The 18,729-nt window shown below is 52.3% G+C and overlaps 1 protein-coding gene across 9 annotated transcripts in view; it reads right to left on the bottom strand.

Annotated features, from left to right (window-relative positions):
- The window catches only part of CNTN1 (contactin 1), a 384,862-nt gene that overhangs the window by 130,312 nt on the left and 235,821 nt on the right, over positions 1 to 18,729 (bottom strand). For all 9 annotated transcript variants that reach the window (XM_051850934.3, XM_051850935.3, XM_051850936.3 and 6 more), the window contains 4 exons: positions 18,126 to 18,221; positions 9,986 to 10,192; positions 2,371 to 2,470; positions 2,044 to 2,225 (listed from right to left, as the gene is read on the bottom strand). In XM_051850934.3, coding sequence (XP_051706894.1) covers positions 2,044 to 2,225; positions 2,371 to 2,470; positions 9,986 to 10,192; positions 18,126 to 18,221 — 585 coding nt within the window. The remainder of the gene's footprint in view (positions 1 to 2,043; positions 2,226 to 2,370; positions 2,471 to 9,985; positions 10,193 to 18,125; positions 18,222 to 18,729) is intronic.

The raw sequence follows: 18,729 nt of genomic DNA, 5'->3' as shown, positions 1-18,729 counted from the left end.
AGTTCCCCCTGGCCACATTCCCCACTTCCGCAGGGGAGCGGCACACCGCCGGCCGGCTTTCTCGGGGGCTGCACGGGTGTTCCTTCAGCTAGATGTTCCCCTTAGATGTTCCTGGTGCATGCCGTCTCTCTCCTCCTTTATAGTCCTCCTCCGCCAATCCCAACTCGGCTGCCCACACGCCGAGTACGCTGCTCTCCAATCAGGAGCAAGTCCTACAGTTAATTGGTTGAACTGGAGGCAGCTGTGCGGAAGCTGTTTACTTCTCTCCCAGCGCCATATTGTGGGAGAGCAGATGCATAGAATAAGTCTTAATTCCAGTAACTCAGTCTAGTCCGGTTGCTCCCCACAAGGGAGGTCCACCCAGTGTGGGCTGCACATGCCAGGTTCACAGACCACACCCTGATCACCCCGCTGTAGGACAGGCATGGGGTAGAAGGGCATGCCATAGGGTGTAGGGAAGTCCATCCAGCGTGGGGCGCACACGCCAGGTTCAGAGACCACACCCTGATCACTCCGCTGTAGAACAGGCATGGGGTAGGAGGGCATGGCCCTGTGGAGTGGACACGGGGTGTGGGGACGTCCACCCAGTGTGGGCTGCAGCTGCCAGGTTGAGAGAGCAGGTCGAGGACGAGGGAGGGACCAGCCGTGGTGACTGACACTGCTGGATCACGTAGGACACAACTGAGAGTGCGTCACCAGCTTTCACCCCGCAGTCACTGACGATCACACAAAGAACGCTTTGGGCGCAGAACGGAGATGCAATCCAACCGGAGCACATTTACGATACAATAGACCTGCAGCTGAAACACTGTTTTGGATTATTTATGACTGTGAAATGTTTCTGATTCCTTCTGGGAGAGCTGGGAAGAAGTCAGAGTCTAAGGGGGAACGGTGCTGCTGAGCCTTCGCTGTTACCCAGTCGGGACCTGCTGGCTGCACGTGGGAGAACATCACAGAGGTGACTTCAGCCTGGAAAGTTTCAGGTGTTGCCTGACAAAAACTCCGTCTTCCTAGGTCCAAATTTATTTTAATGCACAAGAATTAAAGACATGTGCCAAGATAATTCTGTCAAGGAAAAACGATCCATCAGACCAGTGGATCTTCCAAGTATGGCTCTGGGACCAGCATCCCCAGATGCTTGTTAAACACACAAATTCCCAAGCCCACAGCAAACTTCTGAAGCAGAAAATCAGAGGGTGGAGGCCAGAAATCCGTGCTTTTACAAGCCCTCCAGGTACTTCTGATACACAGTGGAGTCTGTAACCCACTGCCTTAAACTAAGTCAAAACGCACAGGTTCTTCTACAGATGAAAGAGTTTCGGCGCAGCAGTGAAGACGCAGTGTGAGACGCCCACACCCTGTGTCAAGGTGCCTGGCGTTCAGCACCGGCTCTCACTTCACGTCCAGCTGCCCGCTGACGCACACCCTGGGAGGCAACAGGCGATGGCTCAGGACACTTAGGCACCTTCCACCCTGTGGGAGACCTGGCTACTACAGGCATCTGGGGGAGTGTACCAGCAGACTGGCTGTGTCTTTCTGTCTGATGCCTTTCAAATGAAAATACATAAATCAAGAAGTGTTTTCCATAAAAAGGCAAGGAAGCAAACAAGCCTACAGTAATTGTGTACTCAGAAAGCCAGCAAGAGCCATCCATCACTGTCAACCGTGAAATACCATCTTAACCACGGTACAAGTTCTTATCTATTCTAAATCCTACTTGTGAATTAATTAGACGTAAGATACATACTTCATCTTTATAATCTACAACACTGTTTTTAAAACCATTAATCACTGGAGAGCAGCTTCCCCAGTACTGCAGCAGTTCTAAGTGAGAGACTGGAGTTACAGAAAAGGAAAGCGGCGCCCTACATTGTACACAGATCTTTGCCTGGTGCTTGTCCCTCCCTCTGATGTTACATATTTCTTCTTTATAATCTACAACACTGTTTTTAATACCGTTAATCACTGGAGAGCAGCCTCCCCAGTACTGCAGCAGTTCTAAGTGAGAGACTGGAGTTACGGAAAAGCAAAGCGGCGCCCTACCTTGCACATAGATCTTTGCCTGGTGCTTGTCCCTCCCTCTGATGTTCTCCGCCTCGCACTCGTACAGGCCTTCGTCTTCCAGCTGAATGTTGATGATCTTGAGGACGGCGCCAGAGGTGCTGATCTCGGCCGTGCTGGGCATCGGTTCCAGAACCTTCCGCCATCGGATATCAGGAACAGGACTTTAAATAGAAGACACAGGAGCTGAAGGCCCACAGTGCTTTGAAGACAATTATTCTGTGTTTACCGCTAAATATTCACATCATCTATTTACTTCCTAGATGTTCACGCATTTCTTTGTGTTGGTAAAAGCACAAGTGGACTTACTTCCCAAGCGCGAAGCACTCCAACGTCACGTTCTGGCCCATCAGTGCGTACACGTCCTTGAACTGAACCACGATATCAGCGGGGTACGGCTTTGTCGTCCCTAAATTAAAAACAGCACAGAAGTCCTTGAATTACTACGCACACTGCTATTTGTTCTTTGAACTCTTGACTTTCACAGGGTGAGAACCGCCCCTGGAAGGCAGTGCCCGCCGCGTCTCTGGTTCACACCGCGTACACGGAGCGGGGCTTCAGCAGGCATCTGCAGCGGCGCTGCTCATCCTGACAGCAGCATACGCACCCCGTGAATCTCCAAAGTCCAAGAAGGCATTAGGGAGCATCAAACACACGTCGAAGGAGAGAGCACAGAGAGAGAGGCAAGTGCAGAACGGACTGGGGAAAGTGGAGGCGCGTCCACAGAGATGAGGGACAGGGGGACGGGAGGAGCGGAAACCGCGTGTTCAGGCAACATCACGCTCGTCCACACAGACACTCGGGAGTCCCTCACTCAGCATATCCGGAAGGAAGTGCTATGCCCTGCCCCTGCCAGGGAAAGTGACGGGCTCAGAGAGGCTGAATACATTGTGGAGGGTGACAGCGTCAACGTGTACCATCCACTGTCTAAGGTTAAAGAGACAGACAGATACACAGTGACCTGGTACATCAGCCACAAGAAATTGAGGCGCCTGAAGGTGTGCTGGCCATGAGGGATACCCCGAAGCCCACGGGGGCTGGGGAATCTCCCAGATGGTGTCTGAGTGGAACCAGAGCAAGTGAGGAGACAGCATATTGTGAGAAACCCCTGGAGTGTGCAAGGGAAGGTCCAGGGAACCCAGTGACGTCAGGTGCGTGGAGTCGAAGCTGAGCCTGCACCCACCACCTGGGAGACCTGCGAACATGACCCTGAACATCCCTCCGTGCATTCCTCCATGGGTGGCTACGATGAACCTCAGTCCGAGGAAATCATACGGCTTCTGCCTTTCGTTCAGGTAGACCTTGTCGGCAGTTGTATAGGGTAAGGACCGGAGAGGAAAACCACAGGACGTGGAGATGAAAAGGAGGCTGTTTCACTAACACAGGCAGACAGGTAAGTCCCACCTGGCATGGAGCCGAAGTGAGAACAGAACGGAAAGAGAGGGTACTGTTCATATCACAGAGGCAGAATCGAAGGACTGCTCCTTGGATCAAGGTTCCTGCGAGTGTGCGCCATCACCTGGACGCTTCCTGAACATGCGGACTCCCGGACACCCCTGAGCCTGCAGGAGCAGCATCTCCGGGTTCCCCTGGGGTGTATGCACACTGTTGAAAAACTGTCCAGGTTCCCCTGGGGGTATGCACACTACTGAAGAACTGTCCGGGTTCCCCCAGGTGTACACACACTGATGAAGAACTGTCCAGGTTCCCCCGGGTGTACGCACACTACTGAAGAACTGTCCGAGTTCCCCCGAGTGTACGCACACTGTTGAAGAACTGTCCGGGTTCCCCTGGGTGTACGCACACTGTTGAAGAACTCTGCAGGTTCCCCCGGGTGTATGCACTAATGAAGAACTGTCCGGGTTCCCCCGGGGGTATGCACACTACTGAAGAACTGTCCGGGTTCCCCCGGGGGTACACACACTACTGAAGAACTGTCTGGGTTCCCCCGAGGGTATGCACACTACTGAAGAACTGTCCGGGTTCCCCCGGGGGTATGCACACTACTGAAGAACTGTCCGGGTTCCCCCGAGGGTATGCACACTACTGAAGAACTGTCCGAGTTCCCCCGGGGGTATGCACACTACTGAAGAACTGTCCGGGTTCCCCCGGGGGTATGCACACTACTGAAGAACTGTCCGGGTTCCCCCGAGGGTATGCACACTACTGAAGAACTGTCCGGGTTCCCCCGGGGGTATGCACACTACTGAAGAACTGTCCGGGTTCCCCCGGGTGTATGCACACTGCTGAAGAACTGTCCAGGTTCCCCCGAGGGTATGCACACTGATGAAGGAAGAACTGTCCGGGTTCCCCTGGGGGTATGCACACTGATGAAGAACTGTCTGGGTTCCCCTGGGGGTATGCACACTATTGAAGAATTATCTGGGTTCCCCTGGGGGTATGCACACTGATGAAGAACTGTCCGGGTTCCCCCGGGGGTATGCACACTGATGAAGAACTGTCCGGGTTCCCCCGGGTGTATGCACACTGCTGAAGAACTGTCCGGGTTCCCCTGGGGGTATGCACACTACTGAAGAACTGTCCGGGTTCCCCTGGGGGTATGCACACTGATGAAGAACTGTCTGGGTTCCCCTGGGGGTATGCACACTGTTGAAGAACTGTCCGGGTTCCCCCGGGGGTATGCACACTACTGAAGAACTGTCCGGGTTCCCCCGGGGGTACACACACTACTGAAGAACTGTCTGGGTTCCCCCGGGGGTATGCACACTACTGAAGAACTGCCCGGGTTCCCCCGAGGGTATGCACACTACTGAAGAACTGTCCGAGTTCCCCCGGGGGTATGCACACTACTGAAGAACTGTCCGGGTTCCCCCGGGGGTACGCACACTACTGAAGAACTGTCCGGGTTCCCCCGAGGGTATGCACACTACTGAAGAACTGTCCGGGTTCCCCCAGGGGTATGCACACTACTGAAGAACTGTCCGGGTTCCCCCGGGTGTATGCACACTGCTGAAGAACTGTCCAGGTTCCCCCGAGGGTATGCACACTGATGAAGGAAGAACTGTCCGGGTTCCCCTGGGGGTATGCACACTGATGAAGAACTGTCTGGGTTCCCCTGGGGGTATGCACACTATTGAAGAATTATCTGGGTTCCCCTGGGGGTATGCACACTACTGAAGAACTGTCCGGGTTCCCCCGGGTGTATGCACACTGCTGAAGAACTGTCCGGGTTCCCCTGGGGGTATGCACACTACTGAAGAACTGTCCGGGTTCCCCTGGGGGTATGCACACTACTGAAGAACTGTCCGGGTTCCCCTGGGGGAATGCACACTGATGAAGAACTGTCTGGGTTCCCCTGGGGGTATGAACACTATTGAAGAACTGTCCGGGTTCCCCCAGGGGTACGCACACTATTGAAGAACTGTCCGGGTTCCCCTGGGGGTATGCACACTATTGAAGAACTGTCCGGGTTCCCCCAGGGGTACGCACACTATTGAAGAACTGTCCGGGTTCCCCCGGGTGTATGCACACTGCTGAAGAACTGTCCGGGTTCCCCCGGGGGTATGCACACTACTGAAGAACTGTCCGGGTTCCCCCGAGGGTATACACACTACTGAAGAACTGTCCGGGTTCCCCCGGGTGTACACACACTGATGAAGAACTGTCCGGGTTCCCCCGGGTGTACGCACACTGTTGAAGAACTGTCCGAGTTCCCCCGAGTGTATGCACACTGTTGAAGAACTGTCTGGGTTCCCCCGGGGGTATGCACACTACTGAAGAACTGTCCGGGTTCCCCCGGGTGTACGCACACTGTTGAAGAACTGTCCGAGTTCCCCCGAGTGTATGCACACTGTTGAAGAACTGTCCGGGTTCCCCCGGGTGTACGCACACTGTTGAAGAACTGTCCGAGTTCCCCCGAGTGTACGCACACTGTTGAAGAACTGTCCGGGTTCCCCCGGGGGTATGCACACTACTGAAGAACTGTCCGGGTTCCCCCGGGGGTATGCACACTATTGAAGAACTGTCCGTGTTCCCCCGGGGGTATGCACACTACTGAAGAACTGTCCGGGTTCCCCCGGGGGTATGCACACTGATGAAGAACTGTCCGGGTTCCCCCGGGTGTATGCACACTGCTGAAGAACTGTCCGGGTTCCCTCGGGTGTATGCACACTGTTGAAGAACTGTCCGTGTTCCCCCGGGGGTATGCACACTGCTGAAGAACTGTCCAGGTTCCCCCGAGGGTATGCACACTGATGAAGGAAGAACTGTCCGGGTTCCCCTGGGGGTATGCACACTACTGAAGAACTGTCCGGGTTCCCCCGGGTGTATGCACACTGCTGAAGAACTGTCCGGGTTCCCCTGGGGGTATGCACACTACTGAAGAACTGTCCGGGTTCCCCTGGGGGTATGCACACTACTGAAGAACTGTCCGGGTCCCCCTGGGGGTATGCACACTGATGAAGAACTGTCTGGGTTCCCCTGGGGGTATGCACACTATTGAAGAACTGTCCGGGTTCCCCCAGGGGTACGCACACTATTGAAGAACTGTCCGGGTTCCCCCGGGTGTATGCACACTGCTGAAGAACTGTCCGGGTTCCCCCGGGGGTATGCACACTACTGAAGAACTGTCCGGGTTCCCCCGAGGGTATGCACACTACTGAAGAACTGTCCGGGTTCCCCCGAGTGTATGCACACTGTTGAAGAACTGTCCGGGTTCCCCCGGGTGTACGCACACTACTGAAGAACTGTCCGGGTTCCCCCGAGTGTATGCACACTGTTGAAGAACTGTCCGGGTTCCCCCAGGGGTATGCACACTACTGAAGAACTGTCCGTGTTCCCCCGGGGGTATGCACACTGATGAAGAACTGTCCGGGTTCCCCTGGGGGTATGCACACTATTGAAGTACTGTCCGGGTTCCCCCGGGGGTATGCACACTGATGAAGAACTGTCCGGGTTCCCCCGGGGGTATGCACACTGCTGAAGAACTGTCCGGGTTCCCCCGGGGGTATGCACACTATTGAAGAACTGTCCGGGTTCCCCCGGGTGTACGCACACTGTTGAAGAACTGTCCGAGTTCCCCCGAGTGTACGCACACTGTTGAAGAACTGTCCGGGTTCCCCCGGGGGTATGCACACTACTGAAGAACTGTCCGGGTTCCCCCGGGGGTATGCACACTATTGAAGAACTGTCCGTGTTCCCCCGGGGGTTTGCACACTACTGAAGAACTGTCCGGGTTCCCCCGGGGGTATGCACACTGATGAAGAACTGTCCGGGTTCCCCCGGGTGTATGCACACTGCTGAAGAACTGTCCGGGTTCCCCCGGGTGTATGCACACTGTTGAAGAACTGTCCGTGTTCCCCCGGGGGTATGCACACTGATGAAGAACTGTCCGGGTTCCCCTGGGGGTATGCACACTACTGAAGAACTGTCCGGGTTCCCCCGGGGGTATGCACACTACTGAAGAACTGTCCGGGTTCCCCCGGGGGTATGCACACTATTGAAGAACTGTCCGGGTTCCCCTGGGGGTACGCACACTACTGAAGAACTGTCCGGGTTCCCCCGGGGGTATGCACACTATTGAAGAACTGTCCGGGTTCCCCTGGGGGTACGCACACTACTGAAGAACTGTCCGGGTTCCCCCGGGGGTATGCACACTATTGAAGAACTGTCCGTGTTCCCCCGGGGGTATGCACACTGATGAAGAACTGTCCGGGTTCCCCCGGGGGTATGCACACTACTGAAGAACTGTCCGGGTTCCCCCGGGTGTATGCACACTGTTGAAGAACTGTCCGTGTTCCCCCGGGGGTATGCACACTGATGAAGAACTGTTCGGGTTCCCCTGGGGGTATGCACACTGATGAAGAACTGTCCGGGTTCCCCTGGGGGTATGCACACTACTGAAGAACTGTCCGGGTTCCCCCGGGGGTATGCACACTGTTGAAGAACTGTCCGGGTTCCCCCGGGGGTATGCACACTGATGAAGAACTGTTCGGGTTCCCCTGGGGGTATGCACACTGATGAAGAACTGTCCGGGTTCCCTCGGGTGTATGCACACTACTGAAGAACTGTCCGTGTTCCCCCGGGGGTATGCACACTGATGAAGAACTGTCCGGGTTCCCCTGGGGGTATGCACACTACTGAAGAACTGCTGGGGATCAGCCATTGTGAGGTTCAGGGCAGGAGAGCAGCTGATGCCTGACAGCTCCACCTCGATCCAGGAAAACGAAAATAGCGTTGCCGAAGGAGCCGAGCTCACCGTGGAGCAGCCTACCGGTCAGGGTAGACCTTCTCAGCTAACTGACCTTGAGCTTAGTGTGGGACAAGTCTGGGGCACAGGCAGGGGTAAGGACTGACAGGAAGACAATCTGCAGACTTGAACTGGCAGAGAGCTGTTGTGAGACGGCGAGAACATCCAGGGAAAGATGAGAGAGAAACACGGGCAGGGAGACTATGTGCTGCGGAATGCCTGGCACCTGCTGGAGAGCCCGGCGGGAAAAGGGGGTTCAAGGGCACACGAAGGACGGGACACTTGCAAGAGGCAGAAAGGACAGGGTCCAGGGTCAGGCAAGCCAGGCTGGACAGTGGCCTCGGGAGGTAGCACACAGGAAGTCAAGGTCACTGGGCTGTTTGCAGTGAGCACGAAAGAATATGCAGTGAGGATGAAGCATGAGAGATTTTGAGGATTAGGAACAGAAAGGCAGTCAGTGAGGTGGTGAGGCTCAGATCTGAACCCAGTCAGTGAGGCAGTGAGGCCCGGATCTGAGCCCGGTCAGTGAGGCGGTGAGGCCCGGATCTGAGCCCGGTCAGTGAGGCGGTGAGGCCCGGATCTGAGCCCGGTCAGTGAGGCGGTGAGGCCCGGATCTTAGCCCGGTCAGTGAGGCGGTGAGGCCCGGGTCTGAACCCCGTCAGTGAGGCGGTGAGCCTGGATCTGAACCCGGTCAGTGAGGCGGTGAGCCTGGATCTGAACCCGGTCAGTGAGGCGGTGAGGCCCAGATCTGAACCCGGTCAGTGAGGCGGTGAGGCCTGATCTGAACCCGGTCAGTGAGGCGGTGAGGCCGGATCTGAGCCCAGCGGGATGCAGACCACAGCAGCTGGAGGAAAGAGCCTGAGCAGGAGCAGAAATGCTTTGCAGGGAGACAGGAAGTGAGCAAACACACGCAAGTGCTGAGGTTCAAGATCCTGGGCATTTTACAGGCCTGCTCCTTTTCACTATGTGTATCTGCTAAAATGGAGGCGAGAACACCAACAGTATTGAATACCACGGATGTGACTCCCTTGCAGTGAGAGAAAAAAGAGGCATCTCAAGTCTCTCCCCCACTGCCCCAGGGCACGCTCAGGGGAAGGGGCAGGAGCCAGCCTAGGTCTGTCCGCTCCTCCGAGGCTGGACTCATGGCTGTGCTCCCGGCAGCACCAGGATGAACAAAGTGTGAAGGCCAGGTGAGGCGGCAGTGGCCACAACACGCGGCACTGCACGGGTGGCACCCATGCCAACCACCTGGAGTGGAAAAAGCAGCTTGCTTGAGTCATGTATACAGTTCCTCCAAAATATCTAAGTATCAAACTGCCTTTCCCCTAAGCCTGCGGTCACTGCTCCTGGTTCGGATGTAACCTCTCGGTCTCTGGGACTTCAGGAGGAAGCAGGAATGGCCACAGACAACAAGCGGATGTCAGCGATCTCCGCTGTGACCCACACACAGGCGCTGATGAGTGACTCCGTCCTCCGTTATCTCCTAGACTAGAGGCAACGACTGGAAGCTGACCATCTGGGCAGCTGTACAAGATGACGCTTCTCAACCCCGAACGTTCAGGATCAAGCTCCGGCTGCACTCCAAGCACATGCTGTCTGTACGGTCCTGCCAGTGCAGGTAGCCGGTGTCCCTACTACACCTTCCTTCTCATGGCGCTAAGCACGCCGCAGGGAGACAACCTCGCAAAAACAGAGTGCAGCACACAAAACACTTACGTTCGGGTATCGGGATGAGCGGGATGAATTTGCTGAACACGCTCTTTGTGATAGAAGGGCTGGACACAAAGCAGGAGTAGTTGCCCTTGTCCGAAGACTCCACATTCGCAATGTAGAGATTTCCATTCGTCTGGGACACAAATCTTCGCTTATCCATTGTGATGAATACCGGGAATTCATTCAGAAGCCAGCGGTAGCTAAGATCATCTACGAGAAAATGTTGCCTAATAAGTTTTTTTTTTTTTTTTTTTTTTTTTTTTTTTTTTTTGACAGGCAGAGTGGACAGTGAGAGAGAGACAGAGAGAAAGGTCTTCCTTTTGCCGTTGGTTCACCCTCCAATGGCCGCCGCGGACGGCGCGCTGTGGCCGGCGCACCGCGCTGATCCGATGGCAGGAGCCAGGTGCTTCTCCTGGTATCCCATGGGGTGCAGGGCCCAAGCACTTGGGCCATACTCCACTGCACTCCCTGGCCACAGCAGAGAGCTGGCCTGGAAGAGGGGCAACCGGGACAGAATCCGGCGCCCCGACCGGGACTAGAACCCTGTGTGCCGGCGCCGCAAGGCGGAGGATTAGCCTAGTGAGCCGCGGCACCGGCCCACCTAATAAGTATTAAAAGCATTTTGTTTTTGAGAACTGAACCACCAGGGCATTGTTAAGCAAAGGTCAGGAGGAAGCCAAGACACTTCGTGCAGATTTTCCTGCTGTGCTCAGTTTGTGTACACTGTGTAAGCCTGGTGCTGAGCCATTGCATGTATTCAGTGCTCTCTGTCTTTTAGTTTCTGGGCTATTAATATTCTTACTTTCATTTCATTCCTGAGCCAGGGGAAAGCCCAAAGAGGTTAAACAAGTTGCTTAGAGTCTCATGACCATTAAGTAGAACCAGGATTCTGAATGCAGGTCTAATAATTACAAAGTGCATGAGGGTTTGCCTTACTGAATTTTAAATTAAACTCCAGATGACTTACCAGACTGTGGCTTTGTCTCTTTTATCTTCGAGCACTCCTATTTTAAAACTGTGTTTGGGTAAAAACAGAGTTCCTACAACCTGTCGTAGTCACATTTAAAGGCGAAAGCCACAGGAACACAGCAAAGCAGTCAGGGATATTCTTCAGCTTTAGGAAACGTATCACATGGCTGAAGATTTTATGGTGCAAATTCCTTGGGATAACATACTAACCAGGTACACCAAACACTGATTGTTCCTCTTAATTTGCTCAATTTCTCAGAGTTTTCTCTCCTCTCCTCTCCTCCCCAGCAGTCACTCAACAAATACATGAGATGAACTTCCAGGTCACAGAATGACTGCCTTAAAACACCTGAGCTCGTGAAGTTGACAAGCACTGGCAGCGAGTGTGCACTGCTCACCTCCCGGGCCAGGCAGGACAGGACTTCACTTCTCCCTGCACTCCGGAGTCATGGCCGATGAAATAACCATGACAAGCAGGTGACTGGTAAAAGCTGCCAACAGAGTGTGAAAGGGAATCCAAAGCAAATCACTCTACAGCAACCCTGACTGACAGGGAATAATAACTCGGGTTTCATTTAGATTAGCTCTGTCATTTTCTTCTCCATTTTTATGATTTATTAGAGTTACACAGAGAGAGGGAATCACACAGAGATCTTCCATCTGCTGCTTCACTCCCCAGATGCCCAGGACTTGCCCAGGATGAAGCCAGGAACCAGGAGTTTCATCCAGGTCTCCCATGCAGGGGGGAAGGGTCCACACACTTGGGCCATCTTCCACTGCCCTCCCAGGTGAACATGGAAGAGCCGGGCCTTGAACCAGTGCACATATGGGATGCCAGTGTCGCATGTGGCAGCCCTACCTGCTAGACCACAGTGCTGGCCCCAGCTATGTAATTTTCTTCAGCAACACATAGCACAAGGAAACACAATGAAGATGGTTAAATTAGTTTAATTTCACATCATTTCGTCATTGAAGCGGTATATACATATAGATACATATGTTCACTGGTTAAACAATATAAAGTGTAAAGGAGGAAGAGGGCTAGGAATTTGGTGCCGTAGTTAAGCCACTGCCAGTGACACCCAGATCCCATATCAGAGCGAAGGTTCAAGTCGCAGTTGCTGTTTCCAATCAAGCCTCAGCTCATGCACGTCCCTGGGAGTAGATGTCGGCCCAGGTACTGGGTCCCTGCACCCACGCGGGAGACTGGACGGAGTTCCAGGCCCCTGTCCTGACTCAGCCTGGCCCAGCCTTGACTGCTGCAGGCGTTTGGGGAGTGAAGCAGTGCATGGAAGATCGATCTCTCTCTCTCTCTCTCTCTATCTCTCGTTCTCTCTCTCAACCTCTGTGTGTGTGTGTGTCTGCCTTTCAAACAAAATGAAAATAAAAATTTAAAGAAGAAATCAATCCGCCATCTTCAGTCCCTACCTCAGAGTCTCTGATAACCTATGCCTTTTTCTATACTTAGGTCTGAGTGATGACACTATGTGCATTACCTTTATGATAATTCAGGGTCACAAAAGCAAAAAGATAAGAAGACATTCAGGGGGCTGCTTAGAATTCTGATATGACAGCATCCTAAGTTCACCACAAGTAGATTATTCAGAAACAAGTATCATGCCTTTTGTCCCAACTGATATTCAAGTTTTAAAAGTTTTAATTCTGACCTCTTCTGATTCAGAAATAATGTGTCTGTTTCCCATTCAAATGGAAATCAACATTTTGCAATGATTTTTGGTAACAAACTACAAAAACGTGAAAATGCCAGGGAAGTCAAGGCATCTCTTTATGAACCAGGCGCTGCGGTGCCCTGGTGGTGTTTAAGCACACATTGAGAGCGATCGAGCAGTCTGACTTCACAGTGGCCGTGCAGAGGGAGAAAGCAGGTACATTCTACACATGCGTCTCAGCAGGCACACAGCAACTATTTCCCATAAGACACTGCTTTGGTAAGGTTGTTACACTCACGTTTACATGAACTAAGCGCCAGGATAAAGGACAGTTGGTCTGACTTAACACCCAACCCGGATTCTCTAACTCATTTACTTTATGGAATCTGAGCACGTCCCATATGTTGCTAGGTCTCTGACTGTCATATCAATTTATCTAGCATACTTCAGCCTACTGACAAGGCCACCTGTTTGACCCATTTGGATAAAATGATAGTAACCACAGAAGGCTACTGTAAGTTGCAGTAAGTGTAATGAGACGCAGACCACCACTGAACACAGGTGGGGATGGCTGCTGCCATGTTTAAGTGAGGAAGCCAAGGCCTTGCCAGTGCGGTGACTTCCCTAAGGGCTCTCAGCGACGGGGATAGAACTCACGTCCCAACCTCCTTGCTCCCCCACTGTCACCATCACACGCTGCACCCAGGGGGAGGTGCCCGCTGCCCTGCCTCCCTGGCTGCAACATGAAGCCGAATCTTGACCAACACAAGCTGACCCCTGACCCCGTTCTCCGAAAGACTCCATGAAGGTTTCCTCACGGCCATGGCTCTCCTCGTCCCACACTGACGACCTAATCAACTCTCTGGGGTGAAAGCCGTCATCTACTTTCCTGCTAGCAATGCAGACGAGATCGCCTAACACATGGCTCTGAAGGCAACGTTGCAGGGGGACCAAGTGCCAGCACGTCGGGAAGAAATGTCGGCAGGACAATGAGACCGCTCTGCTGCCTCACGAGAGCCTGGACCCACAGTCTCACAGGGGAAACTGGTTTTGGCCACTACAGTGCGTTTGGCTAAGGCTACTGGCTCCTCTGAGTGACATCACTCACTAACCTGCTGAATTATGTATCTTCCTCTTGTAAATACACTTAAACTACATTTGTGTGCCCTGGAGGAATTACTGGGAAACTTTTTAGAAGATTTTTCCATTTTCTTAAAAAGCAGCTGCAGAATTTACCTGTATCAACAAGATCGCCACAGCTTCTGGCCAGTGCCTCAGTGTAGATGAGTACACACCAGGCACGCTGAGAGAAATTTCCACCAGGCTCGGCCAGGACTGGGAGCTCAGGCGGAACCTACGGGGCTGCACTCGCCTCCGTTCTCCTCCACTCTCCTCCATTCTCCGCCTGACTCTTCATCACATGCAATAAGCCAGATTTTGTTTCCCTTAAGGGTACGCCCACCTTCTTATCCCTTTTTAAATTCGCAGATGTACCTATTTTTAGGTATTTCACACTTCATCAATAGCACCCACGGTATAATAATGAGGCTGCAAGTTTTTCCCCTTCATTTTCTCTCACACGATATATAAAGACATAATTTATGTTTTGTGAAATCAGTAATTGCATTTCTGATGGTTATATTGACAAAAAATAGCTGGAAATTAAAGCATTATGTCTTCACTTTTGGAAGTCTAGAGGCTTAAAAACGTACATGCAATATGATTTACTGGAATATAATAAAACGTAAAATGAACGTTTACATTTTCATGGGATCAATGCCTACACTCAACCAATTTAATGAATAAATTTGTTACTTTCACTCTCTCGCTCCCTCATGCTTCAGATATTCGCTGAGCTCTTACTTTGTGCTGGACATCACGTTGTCACACATCAAACGTCATGAAGTTGAATATACATGAAAGTGTGCTTGAGGCTGCTTTATGAAAAAGGAAACTCGCTGGAGTCAGACTTTTCCCCTTTGTAAGCAACAGCAGAGCACGTAATTGAGAGAAAACCGCTACACATCACGGACGACGGCCCAGCTCCTCCGGAGTCTCTATCCTCGGAAGCCTGTGAGAGCAGTGGCATCCCGGGAATCCTGAATCAAAAGACTGCAGTGTAGCAGGACGCACTGATCACAACAGATCCAAAACCTGAGCACACTGAGATGCACCTCAGTGATCACCCACTGAAACTGCACACGTGTTTTATCATTTTCAAGTGGATTTCTAAATCTGAAAGCCATTAAAGACTGTGCAACGCAGGTCCACGGATTCTATGGCTTGTATGTTCTCAGTGACGGAATTAAGACATTGACCAGTCGTACTAAGGACTGAATCTCAGGCCACCAACTGGGCCGACAGGGTGTGGAGGGTCAGACCCGGCTTCCTTTGCCAGTACGATTGTACACTTCACTGCGTAAGGCTTAACCGAAATGCATTAGGCAGGAGAATGTACACCACTCACACACACATAAACACACAAATATACATACACATCCATGCACACATGCACACATACACACACACATGCTATGCCTTAGGAAGCAGATGTCTGCTCTTGTATGTGTTCAACATGGGATACCTAATGTTCACAGGTTTCGAAAACTGCTGATGACATGAGCTGACTACTCAGAATTTAGTCTGTAAATAACGATGCTTCCTGGAGTCATTTAAAAGCCCGCTGATTCTGTGTCATGTCCATGTAACTGCACTGTCATTATGGGATGTAGAAGGGAGTGACTCTGCCTGCAGCTCAGGGGTTCTCAGCTTCTACCAACATGTTGTGATCCATGAAATCCTCCAATCAACACAGATGCCACAGGCAGGGAAGCAAGGCTCTCCGTGGACAAAGCTCAGAGCCTCCGCCCTCTTCCTCTCTCTGCCTGTCTAATCCCATCCCGCAGGTCACCAGTCTCATGGCTCAGGTACTCCCAGCTCAGAGATGTACACACATCCCGAGGCGCCCACCTGACCTGCACGTGATGTTCAATAGACTTGGCCCTGAACTCGCCAACGCCTGCTCTCAGCTACGTACGGGAGCTCTTTCTCTCAGGAGCTCGTGCAGCCTGAATGCCGACACAGGCTCCTGGGTTCTCTTACATTTCCCGTACGGCCTACTAGCGAGGCCTCTTTGCTCCTTCTTCAAAGACTTTCTAGAATTTAACCCAAATATATCTGGAATTAAACAAAGAATTGCTTGTTAATATAGAACGAATCTAGCGTTATCAGAATTACCTTCTGGCTCCATCGATGCTACCGAGGTTATCACAATATCGCTTACCTGCTCTCCTGCTGCCCGCTTTGCCCACCACCTACTGTTCTCTGAGATCAGTCGCTAGACCCATCTGTGTAAAACCCGAGTCATGTGACAGGCTGCCTCTGCTCAGAGCCCTCAGTGTAAAGTCCTCCACATACAGCCCTGTGCCTCTCATCTTCCTTCTCCCACCTCCCTCTGCCTTCCTGCTCCCCAGCAGCGCCCTGGCCTCCTGGCTCTGCCACGGCCCCACCTGCACCTGCTGCCCGCCCCATCTGTCAGGTACATCCTCCCTCAGAACCACGGACTGCCAGCTCCTTCTTTGCCTTTAGGTTTTTGTTTTTTGTTTGTTTGTTTGTTTTGTTTGTTTGTTTTGACAGGCAGAGTGGATAGTGAGAGAGAAAGACAGAGAGAAAGGTCTTCCTTTGCCTTTGGTTCACCCTTCAATAGCTGCCGCGGCCGGCGCACTGCGGCCGGTGCACCACACTGATCCAAAGGCAGGAGCCAGGTACTTCTCCTGGTCTCCCATGGGGTGCAGGGCCCAAGCACTTGGGCCATCCTCCACTGCACTCCCTGGCCACAGCAGAGAGCTGGCCTGGAAGAGGGGCAACCAGGACAGAATCCGGCTCCCCGACCGGAACTAGAACTCGGTGTGCCGGCGCCGCAAGGCAGAGGAATAGCCTAGTGAGCTGTGGAGCTGGCTTGCCTTTAGGTCTTAACCCCAAGTTGCCTTCTCAGTTCACCTCGCTGTATCACTTCCTCTCCCTCGGTCCCTGCACCCCTTCTTCCTGCTAGCACCCACCCCTCAGTATCTAACAAGTGCTCTCTTTCTTTAGCGGTTGATCTTACTGTCTGTCCCTCCCAGGGCAGGCTGGCTGCGGGCTGGCAGCTGCCCCTGCGTTGCTCCATGGAGGCACTCCTGGGGCACACACCCGTGCCTGGTACACAGGACGTGCTCACAGACTTGCTGATGGAATGAAACCTGCCCAGCCTTGGATGGGGTCAAATGTGGCCCCAGGCTACTTACAGCACTTGTTTTGTTTGTGGAAACCCCATAAAGAAGAAAAAAATTTTTCCACTGAAAGATTATTTCAACATTTTGAATTTCATGTTTCTCCTATGTTTATAAAGTAACCACCATGACCAGCACTCGATACTTAAGCAGCCAGTATGACATACATGGTCCCTGCTTCAGGCCTCTGCTCTTGTGAGAATACATATGTGTACAACTTTGTGTGAAATAAATGTTTGTGTGTGTATGACCCCACACCCATAAACCAGATGGATGTATTCTTCACAAACTGAGTTACAATAGTCTATGTTTCATTCTCTACGGAGGTGTTTACAGTCGAGTTTTTGACATAGTATTAGAACTGCAAGAAAAAGAAAACATTTCGCATTGCAAATAATATTCGTATTATTTCAAGGAATATTTGATAAATTAAACCAGTGGAAACTGGTGACAGCATAGGATACATTCATCTTTTAACCAGCACTGTGATGGCTTTACCTTTGCTATACTGAATTCTAGAAGACTTATATCGGAGCTGAGTCTCACCACGGATGACGCCTGACCTAACCTCAATCCTGGGGCGGGTGACGATGGCTGCAGGTCAGTGCACCTAAAGATCAACGCCCCTTTCCAACGTTCAGTTCACTGGGTGGGGTGACTTCAGAAAGTCCACGGAAAATGGAATTAGAAGACAATTTTATTTGGGGGCAAAGCATTTTGAAATCCAGGTACAGTTTTTCGTAATATGCATTTTCATTAATGTTTTGGAGACCCCTTGTATGCATGGATTTCATTTTTTTGTGTGTTAGAATAAATTTATCTTTTCATTTTCCTAAACTTTTAGAGCACCCTCTTATATGCAGCTGTTAAGTTATTAATACAATGACTGGTTACACTTCATTCCTTGGTACTGTTCCATTTCAAGAAATAATTCCAAGGGAGTCTATCGCAATCCTCCCTAGCAGTAGGGGCTTTAATGAGGATACAGTCCAACAGCTGTAAGTGGCAATGTTCAGAGACCCTTGGGATGGGGGCCCTGTGAGTAATGAGCCAAGAAGGCCAGGGGCAGGGTCTAGATGCACTGGAAAGGGATGCAAATACGCAGTGTAATGTTCTTTATAATGAGCCCTGACTGTAAGGCTCATGAGGTCATTCACAATGTCCCATCAGCACCGTGAGCAGCGAAGCCCGCCCCGTCCTGTGGCTGGTGTGCGCAGCCGCAGAGCAGTGGCTTACCTGGGAAGTGGTACGGGGGGTCGCACAGGAGCACCATCCCCTTCCCCTCCTTCACTCTGACTTCAGGACGTTCCTCGGGTGGGAAAGGATCCAGATCTGGTGACAGAAGAGAAAAGGAAAATAATCACTCTCTGGGCAACAGAAAGGGAGACCTGCATTGGGCGAGACCCGCCGGAAACTCGCCCACTTCCGAGACGCGGAGCAGTGCCTCTAGGCTGGTGTGGTGAACCCCGGCAAAGCCCACTGGCTTTTACACGTGGACGTTTGCCCCCATGGTAAGGAGTTCCGCCAGGAGCTTGAAGCCTGCAGAGACTGGGAGCAGCCTGCAGAGAACTCTGACAACCCTGAAGGTCACAGGTCTCTGAAGGCTTTGTTTCCAGTTGCAGGGACATCTCAGCGAGGGTATCTACAGAGACAAGTGGTCAGACAAACCCAGGGAATCTTCCAACCAAAGTCAGGGCGACAGAGGAATGGACCCATTGCAAGGGTTACAGGTCTCTTCCCAGTGGACGACCTGAAGACTGGGGGAGAGGGAGGGAGGGAGGGAGGGAGGGAGAGGAGGGAGGAGAGGGAGGGAGGGAGGGAGGAAAGAGGTAGCGCCCTG

Source organism: Oryctolagus cuniculus, chromosome 9 (genome assembly GCF_051225735.1).
Source record: "Oryctolagus cuniculus isolate XC-2025 breed Fujian yellow rabbit chromosome 9, ASM5122573v1, whole genome shotgun sequence".
Taxonomy (NCBI): Eukaryota; Metazoa; Chordata; class Mammalia; order Lagomorpha; family Leporidae; genus Oryctolagus; species Oryctolagus cuniculus.
The sequence above is the reverse complement of the archived record's forward strand: the minus strand, read 5'-3'. Positions and strand labels throughout refer to the sequence as shown.